Source organism: Palaemon carinicauda, chromosome 38 (assembly GCF_036898095.1).
Source record: "Palaemon carinicauda isolate YSFRI2023 chromosome 38, ASM3689809v2, whole genome shotgun sequence".
NCBI classification, from domain to species: Eukaryota; Metazoa; Arthropoda; class Malacostraca; order Decapoda; family Palaemonidae; genus Palaemon; species Palaemon carinicauda.
The window spans coordinates 37,773,372-37,796,518 of NC_090762.1; the positions used below are offsets into that span (position 1 = coordinate 37,773,372).

Consider the following 23,147-nt stretch of genomic DNA (forward strand, 5'->3'; position numbering starts at 1 on the left):
TATCACTACAAATAAATATCATATAAAACTGCAAGCCAATTTCCATGGCAGGGAAGCTAAATGTATACTCAGGTGTCGATGGCAATCTTACTTAATACACTGATGGTGTAATTTACAGATATTTACATATACAATACTATATAAACTCATGATCACAAAAACCATTTTGAACAAATATAAGTATAAAATAAATAATCATTACAGCATTCGTGCAAAAATACGAAGTCCATCAACGGGGCAGGAAAGAACTTTCATTAATTTCTTTTTCTTTATATCAATAAATTTTTTAACCATTCAAGATGGTCATAACTAAAATTTGAAACAAAGAAGCCTTCTTTCATAAGTTGAATTATTATATTATTGTATAGTACATGGAACTAGCCGGTAGCATTAATTCCAAACAATTTATCTTGCTGACTCTTACTAATTTTTCTAATTTGAGGTTGTTTCTCCACCGCGATCATAATTTCTGCGCACGCCCTCCTGAGGATTCACATCACAGCTTAAGTTTTGTAAAAACCGAGTTTATTTCTTTCCAATTTCTTTACTCTATAAAGTTGCAACATCCTGCCCCATTTTCCTGTGGTGAATTTCTTGCAAGTAGCTGCTTCAAGCACCAACCACTATATTCTGACAAGTGTAATACTCTGTACATGTACGCTTTTCGATATATTACAATTAGAAACGGAAACTACGTAGGGAAATTTACATTTCTACAGGTTTATGATTTTAATAAAAAGAATTTCTTTTCTATGGTCAGCTCCCATCAGGATCTTTTAATTCCCCAAGGTTTTTTGAACTTTAATCATACCTAATTCTAAATAGAAAAAAAATGGCTTTTTATTAGGATATAATATATATACGTATGTATAAACAGCACAATTGATTTATCAACAAACAGAAGTGATAGAGAAAAAAAATTCAGACCATAAAAATTTGAAATACAGTATCCTATATAAATTTTTTTGCAAGCAGTATCATAACGTTATGAATAAAAATAGTCTAGACAACCTCACACACGCAAGATCTCTTGGAAATTTGGAAAGGAAAAGCCTTCCAATAATGTGGTATTGCAAAATTTTATGATAGATAGATATCTAGTAATATAAAACAATTATGGAAACAAAATACAGACAACAGTTAAAGAGTTGGGTCCATACTAACCTTCCATTTGAAAAGGATGAATGGAAGAAAAAAGCTCATGGATGTTCAAATTCCTAAACCATCACCTAGGAAACCAACAGGTGGTACGTTCAAATCATACCAGTAAATAATGCTTTCACCCGAGGCGTTGAAGAATCAATTTTGGGGGTCTAAAACAAAACTCTTAGAAACTTTGATAAACCAATGGTTGCACTTAGCTCTTTTCTTCATCACCGCGCAAGTGCTGCTTCAGGAACAGGTGATAGACCCAAACTCTTGCACTCCTCCTCCTCCTCCATGCTTGATCCTTCAATATCACAAATGGAACCACGTGCTTCCGCCGTATGTAGAAAAAATCTGGCAATTAAAGATTGAAAGGAAGTCTTGTTCTTACATTGTAAATCACCTTTACTTATGATATACATCCACGCTGCTATCTAAAGTTATTAATACAAACCCTGCTTACTATTGATTTGAGAGAGAGAGAGAGAGAGAGAGAGAGAGAGAGAGAGAGAGAGAGAGAGAGAGAGAGAGAGAGACTCAACTACTGAGAGAGAGAGAGAGAGAGAGAGAGAGAGAGAGAGAGAGAGAGAGAGAGAGAGACTCAACTACTAAGAGAGAGAGAGAAAGACTCAACTGCTAGAGAGAGAGAGAGAGAGAGAGAGAGAGAGAGAGAGAGAGAGAGAGAGAGAGAGAGAGAGAGAGTCCTTGACTGCAAGAACACCATACAACACTATATACTTTATATGTGAAGTAGAAAACTACTTTGGAACTTACCATTATAAAGTGATCATTAACAAGAACAAGCATCTTGCTTTGTCTTGTTGTCATTCGTCAGTTTGATCTGATCTGGGAATTCATGACCGATATCTACCTCCGATTCTTGAGCCAAAGCATTGCGAGCAATTGTCTGGAATGCCAATTCTACGTTGATGGCCTCCTTTGCACTAGTCTCAAAATAAGGAACCTGGAAAAGCAATGGAGCAGGTGAGCTTTCGGTACATGGTAAAGAGCTTCGTGAGCTTTCGGTACATGGTAAAGAGCTTCGTGAGCTTTCGGTACATGGTAAAGAGCTTCGTGAGCTTTCGGTACATGGTAAAGAGCTTCGTGAGCTTTCGGTACATGGTAAAGAGCTTCGTGAGCTTTCTATACATGGTAAAGAGCTTCGAGAAATAAATTAATATAATACAAAACAATAGCACACACCACTATCTCAGTCAACCGCATTTGTTCTTGACTTGCATAATATGTCTAATTCCAACTAAAATAAAATAGCAGTAGTAAATGGATGAAGCAAAAATCTGGCAACTTAAAGTATCCAACATTCAAACAAGGGTGACCATCTCCTTAACTTTTGATGGACTTCTGCCCTCTGCCTTTTTATTAATCATAAATTATAATGAAAATTAGCAGCTTTTAGCTAAAAGGCTAAAGGTTTAATTTTCTCACTACTAATTCTTCAATTATACACCATTTTTAGATTTTTTTGGCCATTTCTTTCATCATGTTCATGTTGTATCCCTCCAGATTCATGTAATTGCTTGTAAGCCACTCTTCTAGGAAAAGGACATTCCAAAATCAAATCACTGTTCTCTAGTCTAGGGTAGGGCCATAGCCTCTGTACCATGGTCTTCCACTCTCTTGGGTTAAAATTCTCTTGGCACACACACTTCTATCTTATTTCTCTTCCTCTTGTTTATTAAAGTTTTTCTAGTTTATTTTTATATTTTAAAGTTGTTCCTGTTCTTAAAATATTTTATTTTTCCTTGTTCCCTTTCCTCACTGGGCTATTTTTCCTGTTAGAGCCCCTGGGTTTATAGCATTCTGTTTTTCCAACTAGGGTTGTTGCTTGGTTAGTAATAATAATAATAATAATAATAATAATAATAATAATAATAATAATAATAATAATAATAATACACCTTGTGTATTTCAAGTGTCTCAGACATTTTAAACAAATTTTTAACAGTCCATTCTAGTACAGTATGTTGAGCCATGTCTTAGTACTTGCGAGCGATATAGTTTTCCCAAACCATATTTCTTTTCCTACTACTACCATAAACTTTGCTGAAAACAGCGTGTTTGATTTACCACTTCTCTACAGATCGTTACATTTATCCTCTTAAGAATTTTACCATCTCCAATGAAAGTGACATTTCAAGAGGTTAATAAAAGCTTCTATTTATGGACAATTTATGGCCTATTCTGTTAATTTCTTACATAAAGGAATATGCCTTTTACTATTTACTGTCAAGGAAGACATTGGAATACATTTATCTAAGAACAACAACAATTAAATCTATACTGTTCCTGTATTTGGTGGTTTTAATGAACCTCCCTTATGTGAAATTATTTCAAACAGTTACTAGCCATGTGGCAATAAAATTTTTCTCACAAAATAAGATAAATCAAAATCACAAAACAATCAATAAAATCAATACCATAAGTACTGGTTTTATACAGATTATTTGTAATGATTAACACCATATTTCATAGAATTTACCATGAAAGGCACCATACCAACTGTAGAGAACATATTTGCAGTAAATATGCCTAATCCTAATTAAAAAACTTTATTTTTCTTTTTTTTTTTTTTTTTTACAAAATACTGTACAGGCAATAGACAGGAACAGAAGGAAGAAATGCAAAATCAGTCAAGGCCCTTCCATTAACTTGTGATAACTTCTGAATCAAGAGCAATATCAGTCCATACCACAGGTAATAACCATGTAAAAAAAAAAAAATCAGTTAAAACTTGAGATAATTACCAAATGAAAGGATATTGTACGGAAATTGAAAATTATCAGTAAAACAGATACAACACAGGTACCCTTTGGTTGGGAAACCTTGGATTGTGACTGGGTACGGAACAGGATGCTACATAAATGCTTTTACCAAATATCACTTGTTCATATAGCTACTATCATGCCTACTTGAAAGAGGTGGCGGCTCAGGCACTGATAACATGCATGTACTTCAAATATCTATAAAACTGTGTGATAGTGCACTGAGCAGTCCATTGTTTGCTACTCAGGAGTAACATTTAAACCCTTAACCAGTTGCATGTATTAAAGAAGTGACATTGAATAACAATTGGGAGGTTAAATGTACTTTTCTGGTCAACAAACTTTTGAACTCTACTTTTAAAAGAAGATAAAGAACTTGACTATCCGTATTGCATTGTATATTCATCATTATGACAATTTAACCCCATGCCAGCTAATAGCATTCAGCTCAATATTTCATGTTGTAGTAAGGGCCAATACTTTAGTTAGACATTGGTCTTGCGTAAGAAAAAAAAAAAAAAATATGACCAAATCAATACGTACATGAGAATTTTCAAATAATGTTTTTTATCAAATCTTTAAAGAATGAAACTTAAACCTAAAGCACAATCTTATTATTATTATTATTATTATTAAATGCTAAGCTACAACCCTAGTTGGAAAAGCAGGATGCTATAAGCCCAGGGGCCCCAACAGGGAAAATAGCCCAGTGAGGAAAGGAAATAAGGAAATAAGGAGATAAGGAAAAATAGAACATTTTAGGAATAGTAACAATATTAAAATAAATATTTCCTATTTAAAATATAAAAACTTTAACAGAACAAGAGGAAGAGAAACTAGATAGAAAAGTGTGCCCAAGTGTACCATCAAGCAAGAGAACTCTAACCCAAGGCAGTGTAAGACCATGGTACAGAGGCTATGGCACTACCCAGGAATAGAGAACAATGGTTTGATTTTGGAGTGTCCTTCTCCTAGAAGAGCTGCTTACCATAGCTAAAGAGTCTCTTCTACCCTTACCAAGAGGAAAGTACCACTGAACAATTACAGTGCAGTAGTTAACCCCTTGGGTGAAGAAGAATTGTCTAGTAATCACAGTGTTGTCAGGTGTATGAGGACAGAGGAGAATCTGTAAAGGATAGGCCACACTATTCGGTGTCTGTGTAGGCAAAGGGAAAGAACCGTAACCAGAGAGAAGGGTCCTATGTAGTACTGTCTGGCCAGTCAAAGGACCCCATAACTCTCTAGCGGTAGTATCTCAACGGGCGGCTGGTGCCCAGGCCAACCTACTACCTATAAAAGGCTTACCTCGTTTTTACTGTGACACCACTGCTGCGCTCGCTTCGTTGAAACCTGTGAAAAAATGAGAATTATTAACCCCCTTATACCAATATCATTATCTAATCCACTTCTATAAAAAATTAAATCCCCTAGAAACATAATTGCATGTAAAATATCAGCTGTGTGATAAGCGGATCAAACAGGATTCTACAGAAATGCGACTACCTTATTGTCCTCAATACACTTTTAATGATACTAAATAACCCATCTCAATATAGCAGTTACCTTCTCTTTGCTGAAGATCTATTCAACACCTGTATGTATTGTGTACACTAAAAATGAGGCTGAACTCTGAGACAACTACAGTATCTCCAAATTTGACAAGAAATAAGCTACTCTCACTTCATTACCATTGGAATTTACTAATTAAGGCAAAGAAGAATGAAAACCATAATGGCATTTAAAGAATCTGAAGCTAGGGCAATCCAAATCTCTCACTACAAGATGATATACAGTACACACAATTCCACATTTCAACCGATTTCTCAGTACACCAGAAGTACTGTATTAACAACTTAAAAACAAAATAAAACCTAAAGATCTTTAAAAATATTTGTATTTTTCCTAGCTATAAAAAAAACCAAGTCATTTATAGGGGTTAATCCTAGTCTTTGTCTTCTACGACTAAACAATCAAAAGAAAAAAATGGGCTCTGATTGCATCAGACTACGGTTGCTAAGGAACCACAGCACATGGTGATGTGGGGACGCCTTCACAAGACACACTTTTCTCTCTTCTAGTCAAAAGATTTGTAGGGCAGTTGAGGCATGACCTTTGATAAAGGACTCAGGTTTGAATAGCTTGGAAATATACAAATTATTTTAAAAATTTGTAGTTCTCTTTTACGTGGATACAAACTTCCGAGTCATTTATATGGGAGTCACCCTAAGCGGGGAGGAAGTTTCCGTTGAGAGGTGTGGCCTTCCTCTTTAAAAAATTCAATTATTATTAAGTTATAGCAAAAGATCAAAAGTTGACAAATCTGAACTGCGTAACCAACTCATAGAGACAAGGCCGTTTGTACCCCCAAAAAGGGGATATGTTTTAGTGCCAGGGGTGATGTTATACGAGTATCAAGATTCACAAGTCTGCCGCAAAACAAAAAACAGAATGAGAGCTGAGAGTTCTCACAAAGAGGGGAGGTCAAGCATTTTAGTTTGAGAACCTGCATAGCAGCAGTCATAAACAACATTGACTGAAAAGGAATTTGTTCCTCAGGATCATCAAGTAGTCCATAGTCAGAGAGAGCAGCCTTAAAATAGAGACTATCCCTTCTATGACACCCATTTGGCCACCTGGACTGTTGCGGACAACTTTTAGGGACATCTGGAAAGTTTTCACCACTGGTATCAAACTCCCTTCTTTGGCAGACAATCCACTGCAACTTGAAACTTTCTTGTGCATGGTTGACCTATTAGATTTTAATAATTCTGGAGGTTTTCTCAGAGCTTCCATGAGAAGTTCCAGTAGATACCACTGCGCTGTTGACTTCTTTGTAACTACCAGCATTACTCTGACTCTCATGGAGGTTCCGTTTCCGTCCAAAGTCTGACGAATCAGACAGAGCAGTGTAAGATTGTAAGAGTCCAGACTGTCTTATGGACACTAAATAAGTATTCTATATTACTGCAGTTTTGGTTTAGGACTGGTTAGCAATACACTGGGAGTTAGCAAAAAAACAGGTGTGGTAATTATGCCACAAGACATAGAACCATACAAAGTCAAGTCTCTTTGCCACTAGGAGAATCAAAGGCCCTTCTAGCCAATTGCTGTCCCTGAGTTACTCCAATTATTATTTTTATCATTATTATTACTTGCTATAAGCCCAGGGGCCCCAACAGGGAAAATAGCTCAGTGAGGAAAGGAAAAAAGGAAAATAAAATATTTTAAGAATAGTAACATTAAAATAAATATTTCCTATATAAACTATAAAAACTTTAACAAACCCAGAAAGGGAGAAATTACATAGAATAGTGTGCCCGAGTGTACCCTAAAGCAAGAGAACTCTAACCCAAGACAGTGGAAGACCATGGTACAGAGGCTATGGCACTACCCAAGACCAGAGAACACTGGCTTAATTTTGGAGTGTCCTTCTCCTAGAAGAGCTGCTTACCATAGCTAAAAAGTCTCTTCTACCCTTACCAAAAGGAAAGTAGCCACTGAACAATTACAGTGCAGTAGTTAACCCCTCGGGTGAAGAAAAATTGTTTGGTAATCTCAGTGTTGTCAGGTGTATGAGGAGAAGGGAGAATCTGTATAGAATATGCCAAACTATTCGGTGTATGTATAGGCATAGTGAAAGTGAACCGTAACCAGAAATAAAGACCCAATGTAGTACTGTCTGGCCAGTCAAAGGATCCCATAACTCTCTAGTGGTAGTATAGGGACCTAAAGAGGTGGGGGGGGGGGGGGGGGGGGGGCACATCAGCTAAGCCAGCACCCATGCCCAGTGAGGTTCCCCGGAAGGCCATTGATGGAGAAAATAACATGGTTAGGTGATACATCAACTTTTGGGGTAGCTGGTTGTACATTTTTGATAAGTTATAAGAAATTTTGCTGCTTCTTCTCAAACACCCTTCTTTTCCCTTGCCACATTCATATTACTAAGCAGGCAGCGGAGAGAACTGGAATATTTGCCTCTAGAAACAGAGTGCGAGGCAGAAGCATAGATTCCCTTTTCTGGATTCGTCCTACTAAGGAAGAAAGTTTTCTCCCTAGGTTACTCCGTGTAGTGTCAATGACGAGGGACTCGTCTATGCCGCTTTACAATGTTGATACCTTCTGCATCTGTGTGCCAAGAAAGAAGGCTTCCTGCTCTGTTTCCACTCCCAGCACCTGAAGAGAGGTATCATCCAAAAGATAGTACCTTGTGTTCCAAAGAATGCTCAGCACTTGAAGCATCATGAACATTAAACTTCCCATATTAATATTGCACACTCCCTAGGGAGTGCTGTTTGCAAGCAGGCTTGGGAAGGGATATTACGCTCATGGCGCATGTTAACATGGCTGAGCTGCAGAGGATATCCTTACACATCGAAATATAGGCGTGTGGATCGCTGTCATTGCAAGTGGACATGTCCTCTCGCTTTGAATTTCTTTGCCCCCCGAGCACGCGAGTTTCATTGCACAGGGATGGTGGCGTGGGGAGTGACGTAATTGTGCATAGGAACAGCGGCGCATCTACCCTTAACATGCTGAACATTAGGCCTGGCTGAACAGTGAAAGGAAATTAATGATGGATTTATCTTATTCGACTTCTCAGCTCTAATTGAGGACAATATATTATAAAAGCATACATTTGTCAAGTTTTGGGGTATGAACATAGACGAAGCTAACCAACAATTCTCGTCAAACAGACCCTGAAGAGGCGATCAGTGCTTAGGACGCATATATAAGAGGCAAGGTTGGCTCATGAGAATGAGATAGACAGGTAATAAGCCTAACAAAAAAGCCACCTCAGAACTAGGCAGAAAAGCAGTCTCACCTTCAGGGTTCTGCAACCGGTGAATAGGCTTTCAACGCTCAAATTAGACACTTCCAAGAGAAGGAAGATCTTCAGTCATCATTCACATACTGTTCCCCACTCAGAATACTCATGGGAGGAGAGGGAGATCTATCCAAAATATGATAATCAGGCACTGAGGGTACTGAGCTGAGACCTGGCTCAGGAGGGCATGTGGCGGCTGTAGCTAATTTATCCGCTACTAGTACTAGCTCAAGCTTATGTCACATAAAAATCAACACCATCAAAATTACAATGGCCATTGCCCTTTGTGACTGGAGCCTCAGTGGGCTCCCTACACAGAGTACCAGGAAATAACCTTCATCGCAGAAACGAACATTCGTCTCTTATCACTGTTGGGAAAGATGGAGCAGGAAAGCGACCTCACTTTCCTGCGATGAAAATAACTTTCCCGTTGGAAGGATGACCACTACTTACATGATGACTCCATTGAACAAGAAGGGCAAACAGGATACAGATCTACATCCACCTGGCTCATAAGGGTGCCACAAGGATAACCGTCACGGCCAGGTAAGAAACGCAAGATAAGAGGCTCATTAGCCATGAACCACTCACCCATAACTCACAGATAATGAATAGCTACTCGAGTGGCCGTGAATGAAAATCAAACAAGGCATAAGCACTAAACACTATAAGGGTAAGCGAAGTAAATGCAGGAGTCTAAATTGAGTGAAGTGAAGAGCATCATGCAAAGGCGACCCCCATGCCACCATACAGTGGTTGCTTAGCACCCGCAGTATAATACAATCGAAGGCCCTTTTTTATTTGATTGTCTGGTCAGTGAAAACGAGATAAGGAGTAACCCATATAAATGACTCTGATATTTGTATTCGAGTAGGAACAAGTTAAAATTATCACACACTTTCTTCACGATAACTCCACAGGTGTATTTCATGGAAGTGACAGCATATGGCTAAGAATCCAATTAGTAATTGGAATGATGTACTGTAATTGAAATTCATTCCTTCAATTTATTTTTACTGCATATTATCCTTATTCCTTATTGACCTTACTTCCATTTTTTCAGTATTTTGAAGGCCATTCCAGCATGTGCTGAAAACCACATTCCCTACTTGAAAGACAAAATAACTTGTGTTGGAACAATTCTCTCTTTCTCTACTGTATATATGTGTTCCTTGATTCTTTTGGAAATACAGTACAATATTTAGTGCTAGTATTATCTAAAGATTTACTGCTGATGGTCCTCCTGAAACTCCTCATAACCAGGTCAACAACACAAAATACTGGTAATACTTGTTTTAACAAGTAAAACTGTTAAATTATACCAAATGTAAAGATTATCATTTTAATTTTTCTCTACACAGATTCTACAAATCAATAAAATAATAGAATATTGTACTTACAGCTCTGTTTTCTAAATCAATCTTGTTACCGAGGACAACAAATGGAAAGTGATCTGGATCCCGAGGTGATGCCTGGATCAAAAATTCGTCACGCCAGGAGTCTAAACTTTTGAAAGAATTCGGAGAGGTCACGTCATAACATAAAACACAACAGTCTGCCCCACGATAAAATGCAACACCTAAGGACTGAAATCTCTCTTGACCAGCTGTGTCCCAAATCTGAAAATATAGAGAACAGAGCAAATTGTTTAGAATAACACTAAGACCCAATTTAACTACTGTACAAGTTTTCCTAAAGATTACCTTACCAGGGTCATCGAAGTTCTGATATAATTACAGAAAATTATTGAAAAACTATGTACAATTGGCTATGTAAATCAAAGAATATCTTATCACTAGATTGAACTACGGTATAGTATGTATAAACAAAAAAACTGATGCTTATTTTTCAAGTGAAATTGTATCTTTCCAAACTATAAACTCAAAAGTCCTTTAATATGTGTATGATTTCGATGGCACATGGCAGAGAAACACAGCCCCTCACCAGCTCACCGAGTAGTCACTATGACCATCACCTTGGAATTGTGGGGCTATTTAGGCAAATTAAAATAAACATTTCCCATTTAAATATAAAAACGTTAACAAAACAAGAGGAAGAGAAATTAGATAGAATAGTATGCCCGAGTGTACCCTTAAGTAAGAGAACTCTAACCCAAGAGAGTGAAAGACCATGGTACAGAGGCTATGGCACTAGCCAAGACTAGAGAACAATGGTTTGATTTTGGAGTGTCCTCCTCCAAGAAAGGCTGCTTACCACGGCTAAAGTCTCTCTTCTACCCTTACCAAGAGGAAAGTACCCACAGAATAATTCCAATGAAGAAGAATTGTTTGGTAATCTCAGTGATGTCAGGTGTATGAAGACAAAGAGGAGACTGTAAAGAATATGCCAGACTATTCGGTGTATGTGTAGGCAATAGGAAAGTGAAACGTAACCTGAGAGAAGGATCCAATGTAGTACTGTCTGGCCAGTCAAAGGACCCTATAACACTCTAGCAGTAGTATCTAAACGGGTGGTTGATGCCCTGGCCAACCTACTACCTAGGAAAGGTATCCTGAGAGAAGAAAATAAACCTGAGGTCTGCTTCTTTACAAAAACCTTAGAAACGAAAAAAATACGAGACTTCTTTCCATTCCTGTATACGACCAGTGACATATGAAATGCTGTGAAGTTTGCCTACACGCTCGCCAAGGTATGAAGGCAAGAAGGCGATTGGTCTCTTCTTAAAGGAGAGTTTGCAACAAAGTCATTCTGGGGGAGAGATCGATAATGGGTCTTCAGCCTATTGTCAACTTTCCCATTGGAAACAGATAAATATAAAAGCATGGAGATCTGTCCCATACAATCAGCAACACTTCCTTCCCTTCGGCCCATAGGGAAAGGGCTTTGTCACAGGTTATGATAAGAGCAATGAATGGAAGTTGGTATCCATCAAGATGGACATCTACTGTCTAATCCTCTGCATATGATAGGCATCCCCATCTGTAGAAACAGTCCTAGTATCCTCTGACAACCTCTTCTGGACTAGCCAGAGTAGGAACAAAAGGGGGAGCAGACTCTGCCTCTAGGAGAGGTAGAAGGGGTTAGATAGGGTTTCTAAATGCTGCAGGCCGTTTCTTCACGGCAAACTTCTGAAGTGTGTCGACATTCTGGTAATCAGCTCATAAGTGGTTTTCCGAAGGGTGCGTCAACATTCTGGTAATAGTCTCATAAGTGGTTAAGCCCTTAAAAGTGACTGAAGGGAATTTTACCTTGTTTTTCTCCACCTCTCTGCCCTGTCAGATATCTAACTCGTGACATGAGAAGAGGGCTTTGGCTTTGCATCTCTCTATTCTTTCTTGTCCCATGTGGGAGCATTGCTGGTTACACGATTGCGATTGCTTGAGCAGCCACCACACGACCAAGAACAAAGGTGTCAGGGACTTGCGAGTATACTCCCATACGCATTAGGCCTTGAAGGTGGTCTGTCTTTTCCAGACTCCAGCTTCAAAACTTGGCCCACTAACAGGTTTCTCCTGAAAGCCAAGGTAGGGAAATTACCCCTGACTTCGTGAGCTCAGGTCATAGTTGGTACCAAGATCCTCACATCAGTCAAGGTGTATGACTTAAGGATAGTCTCACAAAGCCATAAAGAGACTGTGTTCCTTAATACCTTTCTTGGTCCTGCCAATGCTAACAAATACTGTAACACCCAGGCCTGAGGTGTAGTATTTTCAAACAGCAACGCAGAGCCTTAACGGAACACAAAAGCACCTCAACTCTTGATCACCACCTGATACCTCAAAAAGGGAGAGGATGGAGGAATTGAACCTGGGGTCATGCAACATTAGGTTTCATGATTTGGCCACAAACTCAAGTCACAAAACTGAAGGAGACCACCTACAACCCCTCAGCATGGAATAAGTCTATGCAATGCAATTTGTCCATGCTCTTCGCTGATGCTACAGCTAGCAAAAGGACAGCCTTGAAGAGTCAGATCCCTTTCAGGCAACCTACTTAATAGCTCAAACAAGGTAAAAGTAAATCCTCAAGGCCATAAGCAATGTCCCACTCTGGGGACATGAAGTCCCAGGGTGGGCAAGACTGATCAAAGCTCCTCAGGAACATGGACAACTCCCACACAGAGGAGAGGTCTATACCCTTCAGTCAATAGACCATGCACAAGGCCAAGGGGTAGCCTCTGACAGCTGCTCATCTTAGTGAAGGGAGGAGACTCTTGCTCTAAACTAGTTACTTTAACCAGAGAAGTATCCCATTTATGACATCCATCACAGAAGATGGCCCACTTTCCCTAGTAGATGGCAGCAAAAGGCTGTCACAGGTATCAGGTCATTTCTTGTGTAGTGCCTCAAACAAACTCAAATCACAGATGGTGGTCCATTTTACCTGATAGACAGCAGCAGAGGACTCGCAAGTACCCAGAAATATGTGCAGTACCTCGCAAAAAGGAGATGCTGCATAGCCTCCATCCGTAAAGATCCAAGGATAATCAAATGAGGTTGAGGTTGTGCACTGATGGGAGGGGGGGGGGAATTAGGCTTATTGGGGGGAAAATTTTCTGGTGGTCGAGAGCTGAAGCTCCAGGTATGCTAAAGAGAGTAGTTTGCGGCAAGTCTAGTGTTGGAACAAATGCTGTTTTTTGTTTGGTTGCTATTGTGGCTGTATGAGTTTACGCATGATTATAACATTAACAACTTTCATCCTTATCTTTCAATTTTCTAAACCCATTCAAATAGAAGATGGGATAAATATTACTATCAGGTTACTCTTGCTGTCAGAGCTACCATACTGCGCAAGAGATGATGACGCACAAGGAGTAGAACTTCATAAGAAAATGGTTAGTCGTTGCATAAAATATGCACACTTATTTCATCTAAAATTGTATACATATTGTACAGCAAGGAATTACAGCAGTTGTTTATTATAAATGTAGGCTACATGTTTGGCGAGTCAAATCGTCCGAACAAAAATTGAACACTAGTAGTGCACTTAAGCTTTACTGTAGTGATAGTATTATATTAAAGTACATGTAAAAACAATATTAGGCAGTACTCAAGTGTGTTAATTATCTAAGCGTAGGCAATGGGCAGTGAAATGTTAGGTTAAGAGTTATTCCACCCTAGGCCACTAAAGTTAGGCGAATTCAAGCCTGTCTCTGGTAATTAACCCTCGCAAAGAATGGGGGCTGACTGCATTGCACTCTTTGTCAGGCAGGGATAACGTCACCCATTTTCACGTTACTTAAGGATTTACGTATGCACTTACCCCTTATCAGAGGCAGGCATGACGTTTTCTGACATTGAAACTTCCTCTAACCTAAGGAGGACTCCCCATTAAAATGATGAGGGTTTGCATTAGCGTAAGAACAAACTCATTATCTTCTTTGTCTATTGATGTAAAAGGCTTCAGTTAGATCATTCATCATCTCATATTTAAGGCTTCATAGTCCCCAGACATGTAGGCCTCGGTACTCCAACTATTCTAGTGCCTTGTGGAGCCCAGTTAAACTTTTAGTGAACTATTCCCCCTTGGGGAGTGTGAAGAGCATGCCCAAACCATCTCCATCTACCCCTCACCATGATCTCATCTACATATGGCATTCAAGTAATTTCTTTTATACTTTCATTTCAAATCCTATCCTGCCATTTAACTTAAATCTGTTGGAGATTGTTTCATTGTCATAAGAAGACTCATGTTCATACAGTAACACAGATTGCTGTAGACTGATATATAGCCTGATTTTTATACGAAATTTCAGGTGATTTGATTACATTTCATTTAACATAACCATTGTCTGATTTGCTTAAGTCAATCTTTCACAAAACTCTAATTCTACAGACCTTAAATACTTCAATGCTGCAAGTTAATTAATCCTTTCCCCTTTAAAATGATACTTTATCCTCCACTGCATATTACGTTCTCATCATCTCTGTCTTTCTCCTATTTAACTTGAGCCCAACCTCCTGTGATATTTCATGAATTCTGGTAAGTAAGCATTGCAAATCCTGTGATGTTCTGCTAATCAGGACAGTATCATCAGCATACTCTACGTCAGCTAATTCCCTATCATCAATCCAGCCCAATCCTTCTCAACCATCTCTAACCGTTCTACGCATTACAAAATCCACAAGGAGGATAAACAACATATACGACAGCACAGTCCCTTGGAGTACTCTGCTGTTCACTGGAAATTCACTTGATGTGACTCCACTAACATTAACTTTGCACCTGCTTTCCTCATGAATAAACTTAAATCAAATTCACATATTAGGGAGGAATTCCATTATAAGACAAAACTCGCAACAAAATTACCCACATTGAAATGACAATTTTGCATAGCAAGGAAAAAGAAAAATCATCTTTGTGTGTTGTCTCCCATTGTCATAAATATTTCTTTGAATCCTATGTGGACTTTAATATTTTGCCATATTTCAATTTTTCCCTTTAATTTGGTATACAATTAGCAGTACCAGCCAAACTCGGCTGAATCTCTCGTCAGGCTAGGGGGAGCAGAGAGAGAAAAGGTCTCCTTTTATTCCCTTGTTTTGATGCCGGCTACCTACCAAAATTGGGTAAATAGATAGATAATTGGCTCTTCAACTATGCCTTATTCACACAAATTACATTTAGAGATCTTGACTGCATTCTTCCAATATTCAGCAACAGTGTAATGTTGCACTCTACAATACTATTACAAGATTATAGATTTATGAAGTTCAATTTTCTTATCCCCAAAACGATAGGACAATTTTTTACTGAAATAAATATGGTAGCACACTGATGTCTAGCTCATGATTGATTGATTTATTAGAGTGAAATAGAAATACAAAATTTCTTGATTAACATTATAAATTAAACAAGTGTCAATGATACTTTCTATATGAATCATAGATAAACAGTTGTATAGCCATGGATAATCAATGTCTTGTAACCTCTCATAAGGTACTCAAAACTATTAAAAATAGTATAAAAAAGTGACTTCTATTCATAGACTTATTTCTGATATACAGAATAGAACATAAAAAAAAAAATTGATGACTCACCTGCATAGTAACAAGTCTATCATCAACCATAACTTCTTTGGTAAGGAAATCGGCACCAATTGTCGCTTTATATTGGTTGGAGAACTTCTTGTTAACAAACTGATTCATTAGTGAAGTCTTTCCCACACCAGAATCACCCAGGATAATAACCTTCAAGAGAATCTTCTTACGAGAAGCCATATTTATCTGTAAAATGTTACAACAAAAGACATTAACAATTATTGTATAGACGTTTCCCACAATATGACCTAAAGCTTGTATCAGGACTACTTTTAAGAAAAAAAAAATAATAATCCTGGTTAAATAAGGTTGCATTTTTTTGGTAAATTGTTAAGATATTCCAATACCTCAAAGGGTTTATCAAAGACATTCCACAAAATGGTTGTATCATACGCCTACTTATTTCTAAAGACAACCTATAAATCAAAGAACTGTTACCAGTACATTATACCTAATGTTCATACAAAAATTTGGTAATTTACAACTGGAGCCATCTAGGGGCCAAAACATATTCCACTTAACCACAGCGGTAGCTGGGTACCTGAGCCGTGGAGCAGGGTCAAGACACGGGGTAATGGCCTGACCCTGTGCACAGGACCCAGGATCAAAACCTGGAGCAGTGTCTGTCCTGAGAGCTAGTCGGGTGCTGTCCAGTCGCTGTAGTCCTTACGACTACAGCGGCCAGAACTTCTTCAACCAGATGGTCTGGATAACCAACAATGACAATGCTCCCCAAAGATGAGAAACCACAGGGGTTGCTCCAACAGGAACCACAAAACTGGGCAACACTGTAATGGGGGTTAGGGGTAGGAACACTCCCAGGGGGCCAAAACACATACTCAATTGGAGTCACAGACACAGAGGGTGTGGGAGTTCTGGGCTCCTGACACCCAAGTACAATGATGTAACGGCACAGGGGAAGGGGGGTAAATATAGGGATGATGAGTCAGGGGAGATGCACAGGGAATCCCCGACACCGGGGAAATGCCTTTCAACCCTGCGCTTTAGGAGAGAACCGTTGCAGATATCACTGGCTGACACTGGGACACAATGACCAAACGTTTCACCACTGCTCTCACCAAGGGAGACATTGGACCACTAAAGGCTCCCTAAACAAGTCATAGAGGGCCTAGCCAAAAGACTTAAGGTAAAGTCAAAACTCGTCAGCAGTACGCACAAAACAAGAGAAGAGCCTCCAAAGTCTGATGGGATGCAGCCCAAAACCTGAAAAGCCCACTGCCATAGCTACGATGGCTCTCCGCTCCTGACACATACTCCCCAGAAACCAATCCACGGGGACAGCTCAGGAGCATTCGTAGTAAACATACTCGATGAGCAGAAACGAAAGACCTATCTGTACTCTCTGTGTTTTCTTTGGAGCTGCCAAAACAGACCCCGTAGAATACCAAGCTCTCTCCACCCCCTCAAAGCATACGCCTATCACTTGTAAAGGAGGCTACAACCTACACCAAGTAGAATCATGCACACAGTATGAAGCACAAAGGGAATAAGGATCTATAGCTGGTTTAACAAAAACCTGAAATAAAAGTTCACACCTCCCTGATACATACAAATTTCTTGCTTTACTATCATAGCAATCAACAGTCAGCATTCACTTAACCCTTTTACCCGCAGGCTATTTGGAAATTTCCAACCCTTAACCCCCAGGAGGTTATTTTTTTCCCAGCACAATTTGCAGTATATTTTTTTCTAAATTGCTCTAACAGCCTTAATTTTTGTCATAGAGAGGTCAGGTTGCTCTCATTCTCTTGGAAAATGCCTGAATTTTCTCAAAAAAATTACCAAAAATATGAAAAAAACATTTGTATAGCATTTTTTTTGCAAGGACGTACCAGTACGTCCATGGGGGTAAAGGGATGGCTTTTGTGAAACGTACCAGTACGTCCTTTGGGGGTAAAAGGGTTAAGGACGCTTACGAATGGCAAGGGCAAAGAACAACAGGATGATTCCTTAGAGACTGAGCATATATATTTAATATCACAGGGAAGCATCACAACATCCAGATGAAAGTGAAAATAATTTTTTCTCAAAGAGTACCCGAAGTGAAGTGAGCATTGGATAGGTAAGAAAGCTATAGATGTACAGTATAAGGAAAAGAGAGTGAATAAAAGTTAAAATTTGATCATATCAGCAAGATTTATTGCTTAATACTATCTCTTCCTAAGACACGAGATATTAGCAAGTAGTACATTAAGCCAAGATCAGCCTTATATTCCTTGCTGTGGAGTGAATTACGAGCTTACAAAGGGAAGATTCATGGAATATTAAGTGGGTTGAATTTAGTGACTTGGATACCAGCACAATTTCTTCATCAATACCTGAAAAAGTATTTGTGCATTAACAAACAAGACCCGCATAAAAAGTTGAAGTCCTTTTTCTATATGTCTGGTAACTGTTCAACCAGGTGATTTGATCTTAAACTTTCATAATACAATATTACTTACTATCCTAAATGCTATTACCTGAGATTACCAAACAATTCTTCTTCTCTCAATGGGTTAACTACTGCACTGTAATTGTTGTGGCCCCTTCCCTCTTGTTAAGGGTAGAAGAGACTCTTTAGCTATGGTAAGTAGCTGTTCTAGGAGGACACTCCTAAATTAAACCATTGTTCTCTAATCTTGGGTAGTCCCATAACCTCCGTACCATGGTTTTCCACTGTCTTGGGTTAGAGTTCTCTTGCTTAAGGGTACATTCGGGCACACTATTCTATCTAATTTTTCTTCCTCTTGTTTTGTTAGTTTTTATAGTTTATATAAGAAATATTTATTCTAATGTTGTTACTGTTTATTTTTCTTTGTTTTCTTTCCTCACTAGACTATTTTCACTGTTGGGGCCCATGGGCTTATAGCATCCTGCTTTTCCAACTACGGTTGTAGCTTAGCATGTAATGATAATGGTGATAACAGATGTACATTATTGCCCACCATTCTGCACACTTAACCACAGGTAAGAATCTTTTATTCGAACAGGTCATGATTTCAAGTTATACTAAATTCAATGTATTTGCTAGGTGTTTTCTTAATTCCCAAGCAAATGACCCAATAGTGTATATAATTATAGTCAAACCATTCGGTGGAGGCCGCTGAAAAGAGATCTTTGATAGAACTTATCGTTTCCAAACGTAAACATTTAGTTCAATTATCCTTGAAGGAAGCTTTCTTTAGAGACAAATCGAAGCCTTTGAAAACAACAATAAAGGCAGATTAAGAGATTAACAGTAATACAGGGATAAGTATCCTATTTTCCCTCACCGTTTCTTTACAACTGAAGTTGCTGGGGTAAGATCACCTTAAATAACATCGACATCTTTATATATACTGTATATATATATATATATATATATATATATATATATATATATATATATATATATATATATATATATATATATATATATAATAAAAAACTGACGTCTAAGCATAAACAATGCTTATAATGAGTTTGAAAGTTATTCAAAGAAAAGACCTTTTAAATCTTTTCAATTGTTCTGCCCTTGACAGATACTTATCTTTCACTACCGATATTTTCGTGTTTGTGGTTTCCTGGTCACATCCGTCAATCAATGGTCTTTCAGCTTAGAATATTATGATTTCTTAAGAATAAGGTCAATTTAATCTCTCTCTCTCTGTATAATATATATATATATATATATATATATATATATATATATATATATATATATATATATATATATATATATATATATATATATATATATATTATATAGACTTTCCTTAGAGATTCTTTCCATCCATTGAATGCAATGTTTTCTCCACCTACCACCAGTATCTTTTTTTCAAAGGTGGGGATTTTCTTTCGTGCATATATTTAACACTGTTCTTCTTAAACGTATTTCTCGAAGTCGTCGAGAGCAGGATGCTACTTTGTTCTTTCTTGAAATTTGGGTTTTTCACATTCTTCTTGTGTGATCATTCGACGAACTATTATTTCAGTAACATTAGTGGCTCCAAACGTGTGGATACATGCTTTAGTTACATCAGTAAAAGGACCGCTGTTCATCTTCATTGTGAAATACTTGTACACTGTACTGTATACTGTTTCCACGAGTTGGTTAAGTTTCCAATCGTTCAAATTTTATAGCTTATGTAGTCTTAAGCACTCTATTTTATACTCGAAGATCAACCATTCTGGGGATTAAATATGGCTCACTGATCTTTGCCCGATAAATTTAACTTTGTGACCTTCAAGATTTCAAACTCACCATATTGCCAGTGTCTTATTACGACAATAGGATAACACTGGCAAATAACCTGGGATTATAATTTTGGAAAAAAACTTTGGTCCAAATATCATAATAAAAATTAAACCTTACCTTATGAAAGATTTATATTCGACAATAAAAAAAAAAAAAGAGAGAGAGAGAGAGAGAGAGAGAGAGAGAGAGAGAGAGAGAGAGAGAGAGAGAGAGAGAGAGAGTGGATTTAACTTCTGGTTAATCGTAGCCACCTCTGGTTAATCCTGTGAGATTAGTCAAAAAGGAAGGACATCTGTTTTAAAGCGGCTACGCGTTATCAGTTTCACTCAGTTTGGATGAATCGTGTCTAAGTACTGTACTGTGTTCTTTTTTCCTTAAATTGGTCAAATTATTTTGACACGAGTACGCTATACAGTGGGTCAGAAATCATCTCAGCGGCCACGACAGATTGGTTTTACTATAGCAATGCATATAATTATATAAAATATGCGCAATTACAGGATATGTTCCATTTTACAAACTTAACATTGGAATAAGAATGTATATGGTCAAGTCTCGATTTAAACGGATAGAATGTAGTTTGTTGGGACAGGCGATATCTTCCTTATTATTATTATTAATTGCTAAGCTACAACCATAGTTGGAAAAGCAGGATGTTATATGCCCAGGGGCACCAACAGGGAAAATAGCCCAGTGAGGAAAGGAAACAAGGGAAACTAAAATATTTTAAGAAGTTTAGTTAGGTCTCCACATTTAAAGGGTAACATTTTATTCTCTGAGTGAAAATGGTCGTTTTGTTTACACCGTTTGCTTCTTTAGTTCATTTGGTAACGCCCAATTGAGGTGTTACTCTTGTAATAACACCTTGGAAGGGGAATATTACATTATTTGGTTGTTTGCCTGTTTAGGTGTCTTTGTAGGAATCACCCTATAGTAGATTTGAATCCCCGTATTGAGGTAGGAACAGAAAATGAGGGTAGGAATTATGCTATAGTAGCACCAAATTTTCTTTATAATGATCTGATATACCATAATATGAAGTTAATTTATCATTTATATATTAGGATTTACCTTTGCCATGGCAATATTTTCTGAGTTCAGCCTGGTCCGCACACAAGTCACCGGCAGCTCCTGCTTAGTTTTAAAATTTCCCAATAGATAGAGCCTGTGTCGTCCCAGGTTATCAAGCATTCGTTTTTACTATCATTGCTGTCCAATCCATATAAATTCTTACCTCTCGGTTAAGTTTGTAATTGGTTTGGGACCCGCCCAGTACAGTTCCATTTCATACAGCTGTAATAATTATCATGAAATCGGTAGGGTAAAGGTTGTTATAATGCATCGGCCGCTGAAGCTACGGCAAAGTTATTCGACCGTAAAACTTCCCCTAAGCATTACTTCCTGCTTAACTAGAACAATAACAGTTGGGCGGCGCTCCGTTCGCCTATCAGCCGGTGGAGCAAGCTTGAAAATTTAGTGATGTTCAGACTTATGTTCTCGCTAATCCCAACAATCTACATTCTTACCCCTTTGTTAAGATAGTTTGTTAGGCCACGTCCTGGAATTATGCCAAACACTAATTTATTATACATACAACCAAGGGTCAATCCGCTCACCCAAAAACTAACCTTTCCTTTTTGTGTGCTTGAAGGCATGCTTTAGTTGGCCTCGTAATTTCAAAATTTTTAGCCCGTCCGGCGGCCCAAAATTAATCTGAGCAAAGTCGATCTTTCTAAAGCTAACCTCCGTGATGGACAGATGCATGTCCTATAGTTTGTCTTTGAGCGATGTGGTTGAACTTATTACTCGTATCGATCAGCGTGATATTTTGAGGAGGAGCGTGTATAATCGGAGGCGAAGGAACCGCAATTGTCGTAAAATACTCAAGCACAGGTCATTCCAAGTAACATTTTATTATTAGTGTGGTTAAGACATCATTTAGAGTGCTGTCAATCGCTTCTGTTGTCTAAGATTTATTTGCGATTCAGTTTATCATAATGCAAGGATTTATTTTTTATTTCATTTTAGTTTGTGACCTGGGAAGGAGGTCCGGAAGCTAGCCCCCGACTAGGGGTTGTGACCTGAGAACTATTAAGTTAGGTAGGTGGGTTTGTTAGATTATGTGGCCTTTTACAAATCTCAACGGTGTTATATCACATTTTGTCCTGTTTTCACATATCCAAAGCCCCAAGTTCCCACCTGTGTCCGTCGAGTGTTCCTCGTATAGGGGTGTATGTACAATAGCAGACACATGTATGTATTATTATGTTAAAACTTAAAATACGTCAATGTAAGGGGGGTCGCAGGGGGGATAATGCCCCCCCCCCCCTCCTCAGGTAAGTAGGTAAGAACACGGCTTGTAGGTTGGGTTAGGGAGGAAAGTTTAAGTTAGTTTATCTCCATTTTCAATCAATGGGTGAGGAACTGGCCGCTAATATACAAAGGCTCCCTAGTATGTACAAATGGGAAAATGTTAAATTTCACTTATTTGATATTGTATGAAATGGCAAGCACAAAACTAGGGTCTTCCAAGTGCTCCAATATATTTCTTGTCTGCTATTCTAGCACGTTTCCAACATTCATTTGCCGAGTGGTCCTAGAACGTAGATTGTTGGAATAAATATTTACAAAACTAGCAAATTCATTAATATTTCATTAAGTTATAATCCCTATGAAAAAAAGCAGCTGAATCCTGACGTTTTAAACTATTTCTTTAGGCTCGAGACGTTGTCTCGATGGAAGTTCCCTTCAGCAGCATAGCCTACTACTGTATATTTCTGCGAGTGATATTACAAGATAATTACCGTTAGGTATCAGGTTCTAACCCCCCGGAACGACTATCCTATAATCAGGGACGTATCCTAAGATAACCATTGATACCTGCACCCCTAACAGACGTAACCCAGCCTAGTTAACTATGTTTGACGATCCCAACCCTGTGGAAATAAACTATAAAGGCTCGTCTTGTGCACGTTTAACCATAAATATTGCAGCAAATCAATTTTTGGGAGTTTCCCATGTAAATATCACGGTTTTTAATTGGAATATCCCATAATTGATCTTAGATTGTAGTAGGAAAAACGAAGAAACTGATAAAAACTAAAAAATAGAGATTGGTATATTTCGCTATGAATTAAAGTGTCGTATATTTA

The 23,147-nt window shown here is 38.1% G+C and overlaps 1 protein-coding gene across 3 annotated transcripts in view; it reads right to left on the reverse strand.

Moving 5' to 3' along the window:
• Positions 1-436: 436 nt before the first annotated feature.
• The window catches only part of Rab7 (RAS oncogene family member Rab7), a 54,230-nt gene continuing 31,519 nt past the window's right edge, over positions 437-23,147 (reverse strand). For all 3 annotated transcript variants that reach the window (XM_068362077.1, XM_068362075.1, XM_068362076.1), the window contains exons 2-6: positions 15,756-15,941; positions 10,155-10,373; positions 5,235-5,279; positions 1,921-2,110; positions 437-1,500 (exon numbers count right to left, since the gene is read on the reverse strand). In XM_068362077.1, the coding sequence (XP_068218178.1) occupies positions 1,937-2,110; positions 5,235-5,279; positions 10,155-10,373; positions 15,756-15,935 (618 nt within the window). In that variant the 5' untranslated portion in view covers positions 15,936-15,941 and the 3' untranslated portion in view covers positions 437-1,500; positions 1,921-1,936. The remainder of the gene's footprint in view (positions 1,501-1,920; positions 2,111-5,234; positions 5,280-10,154; positions 10,374-15,755; positions 15,942-23,147) is intronic.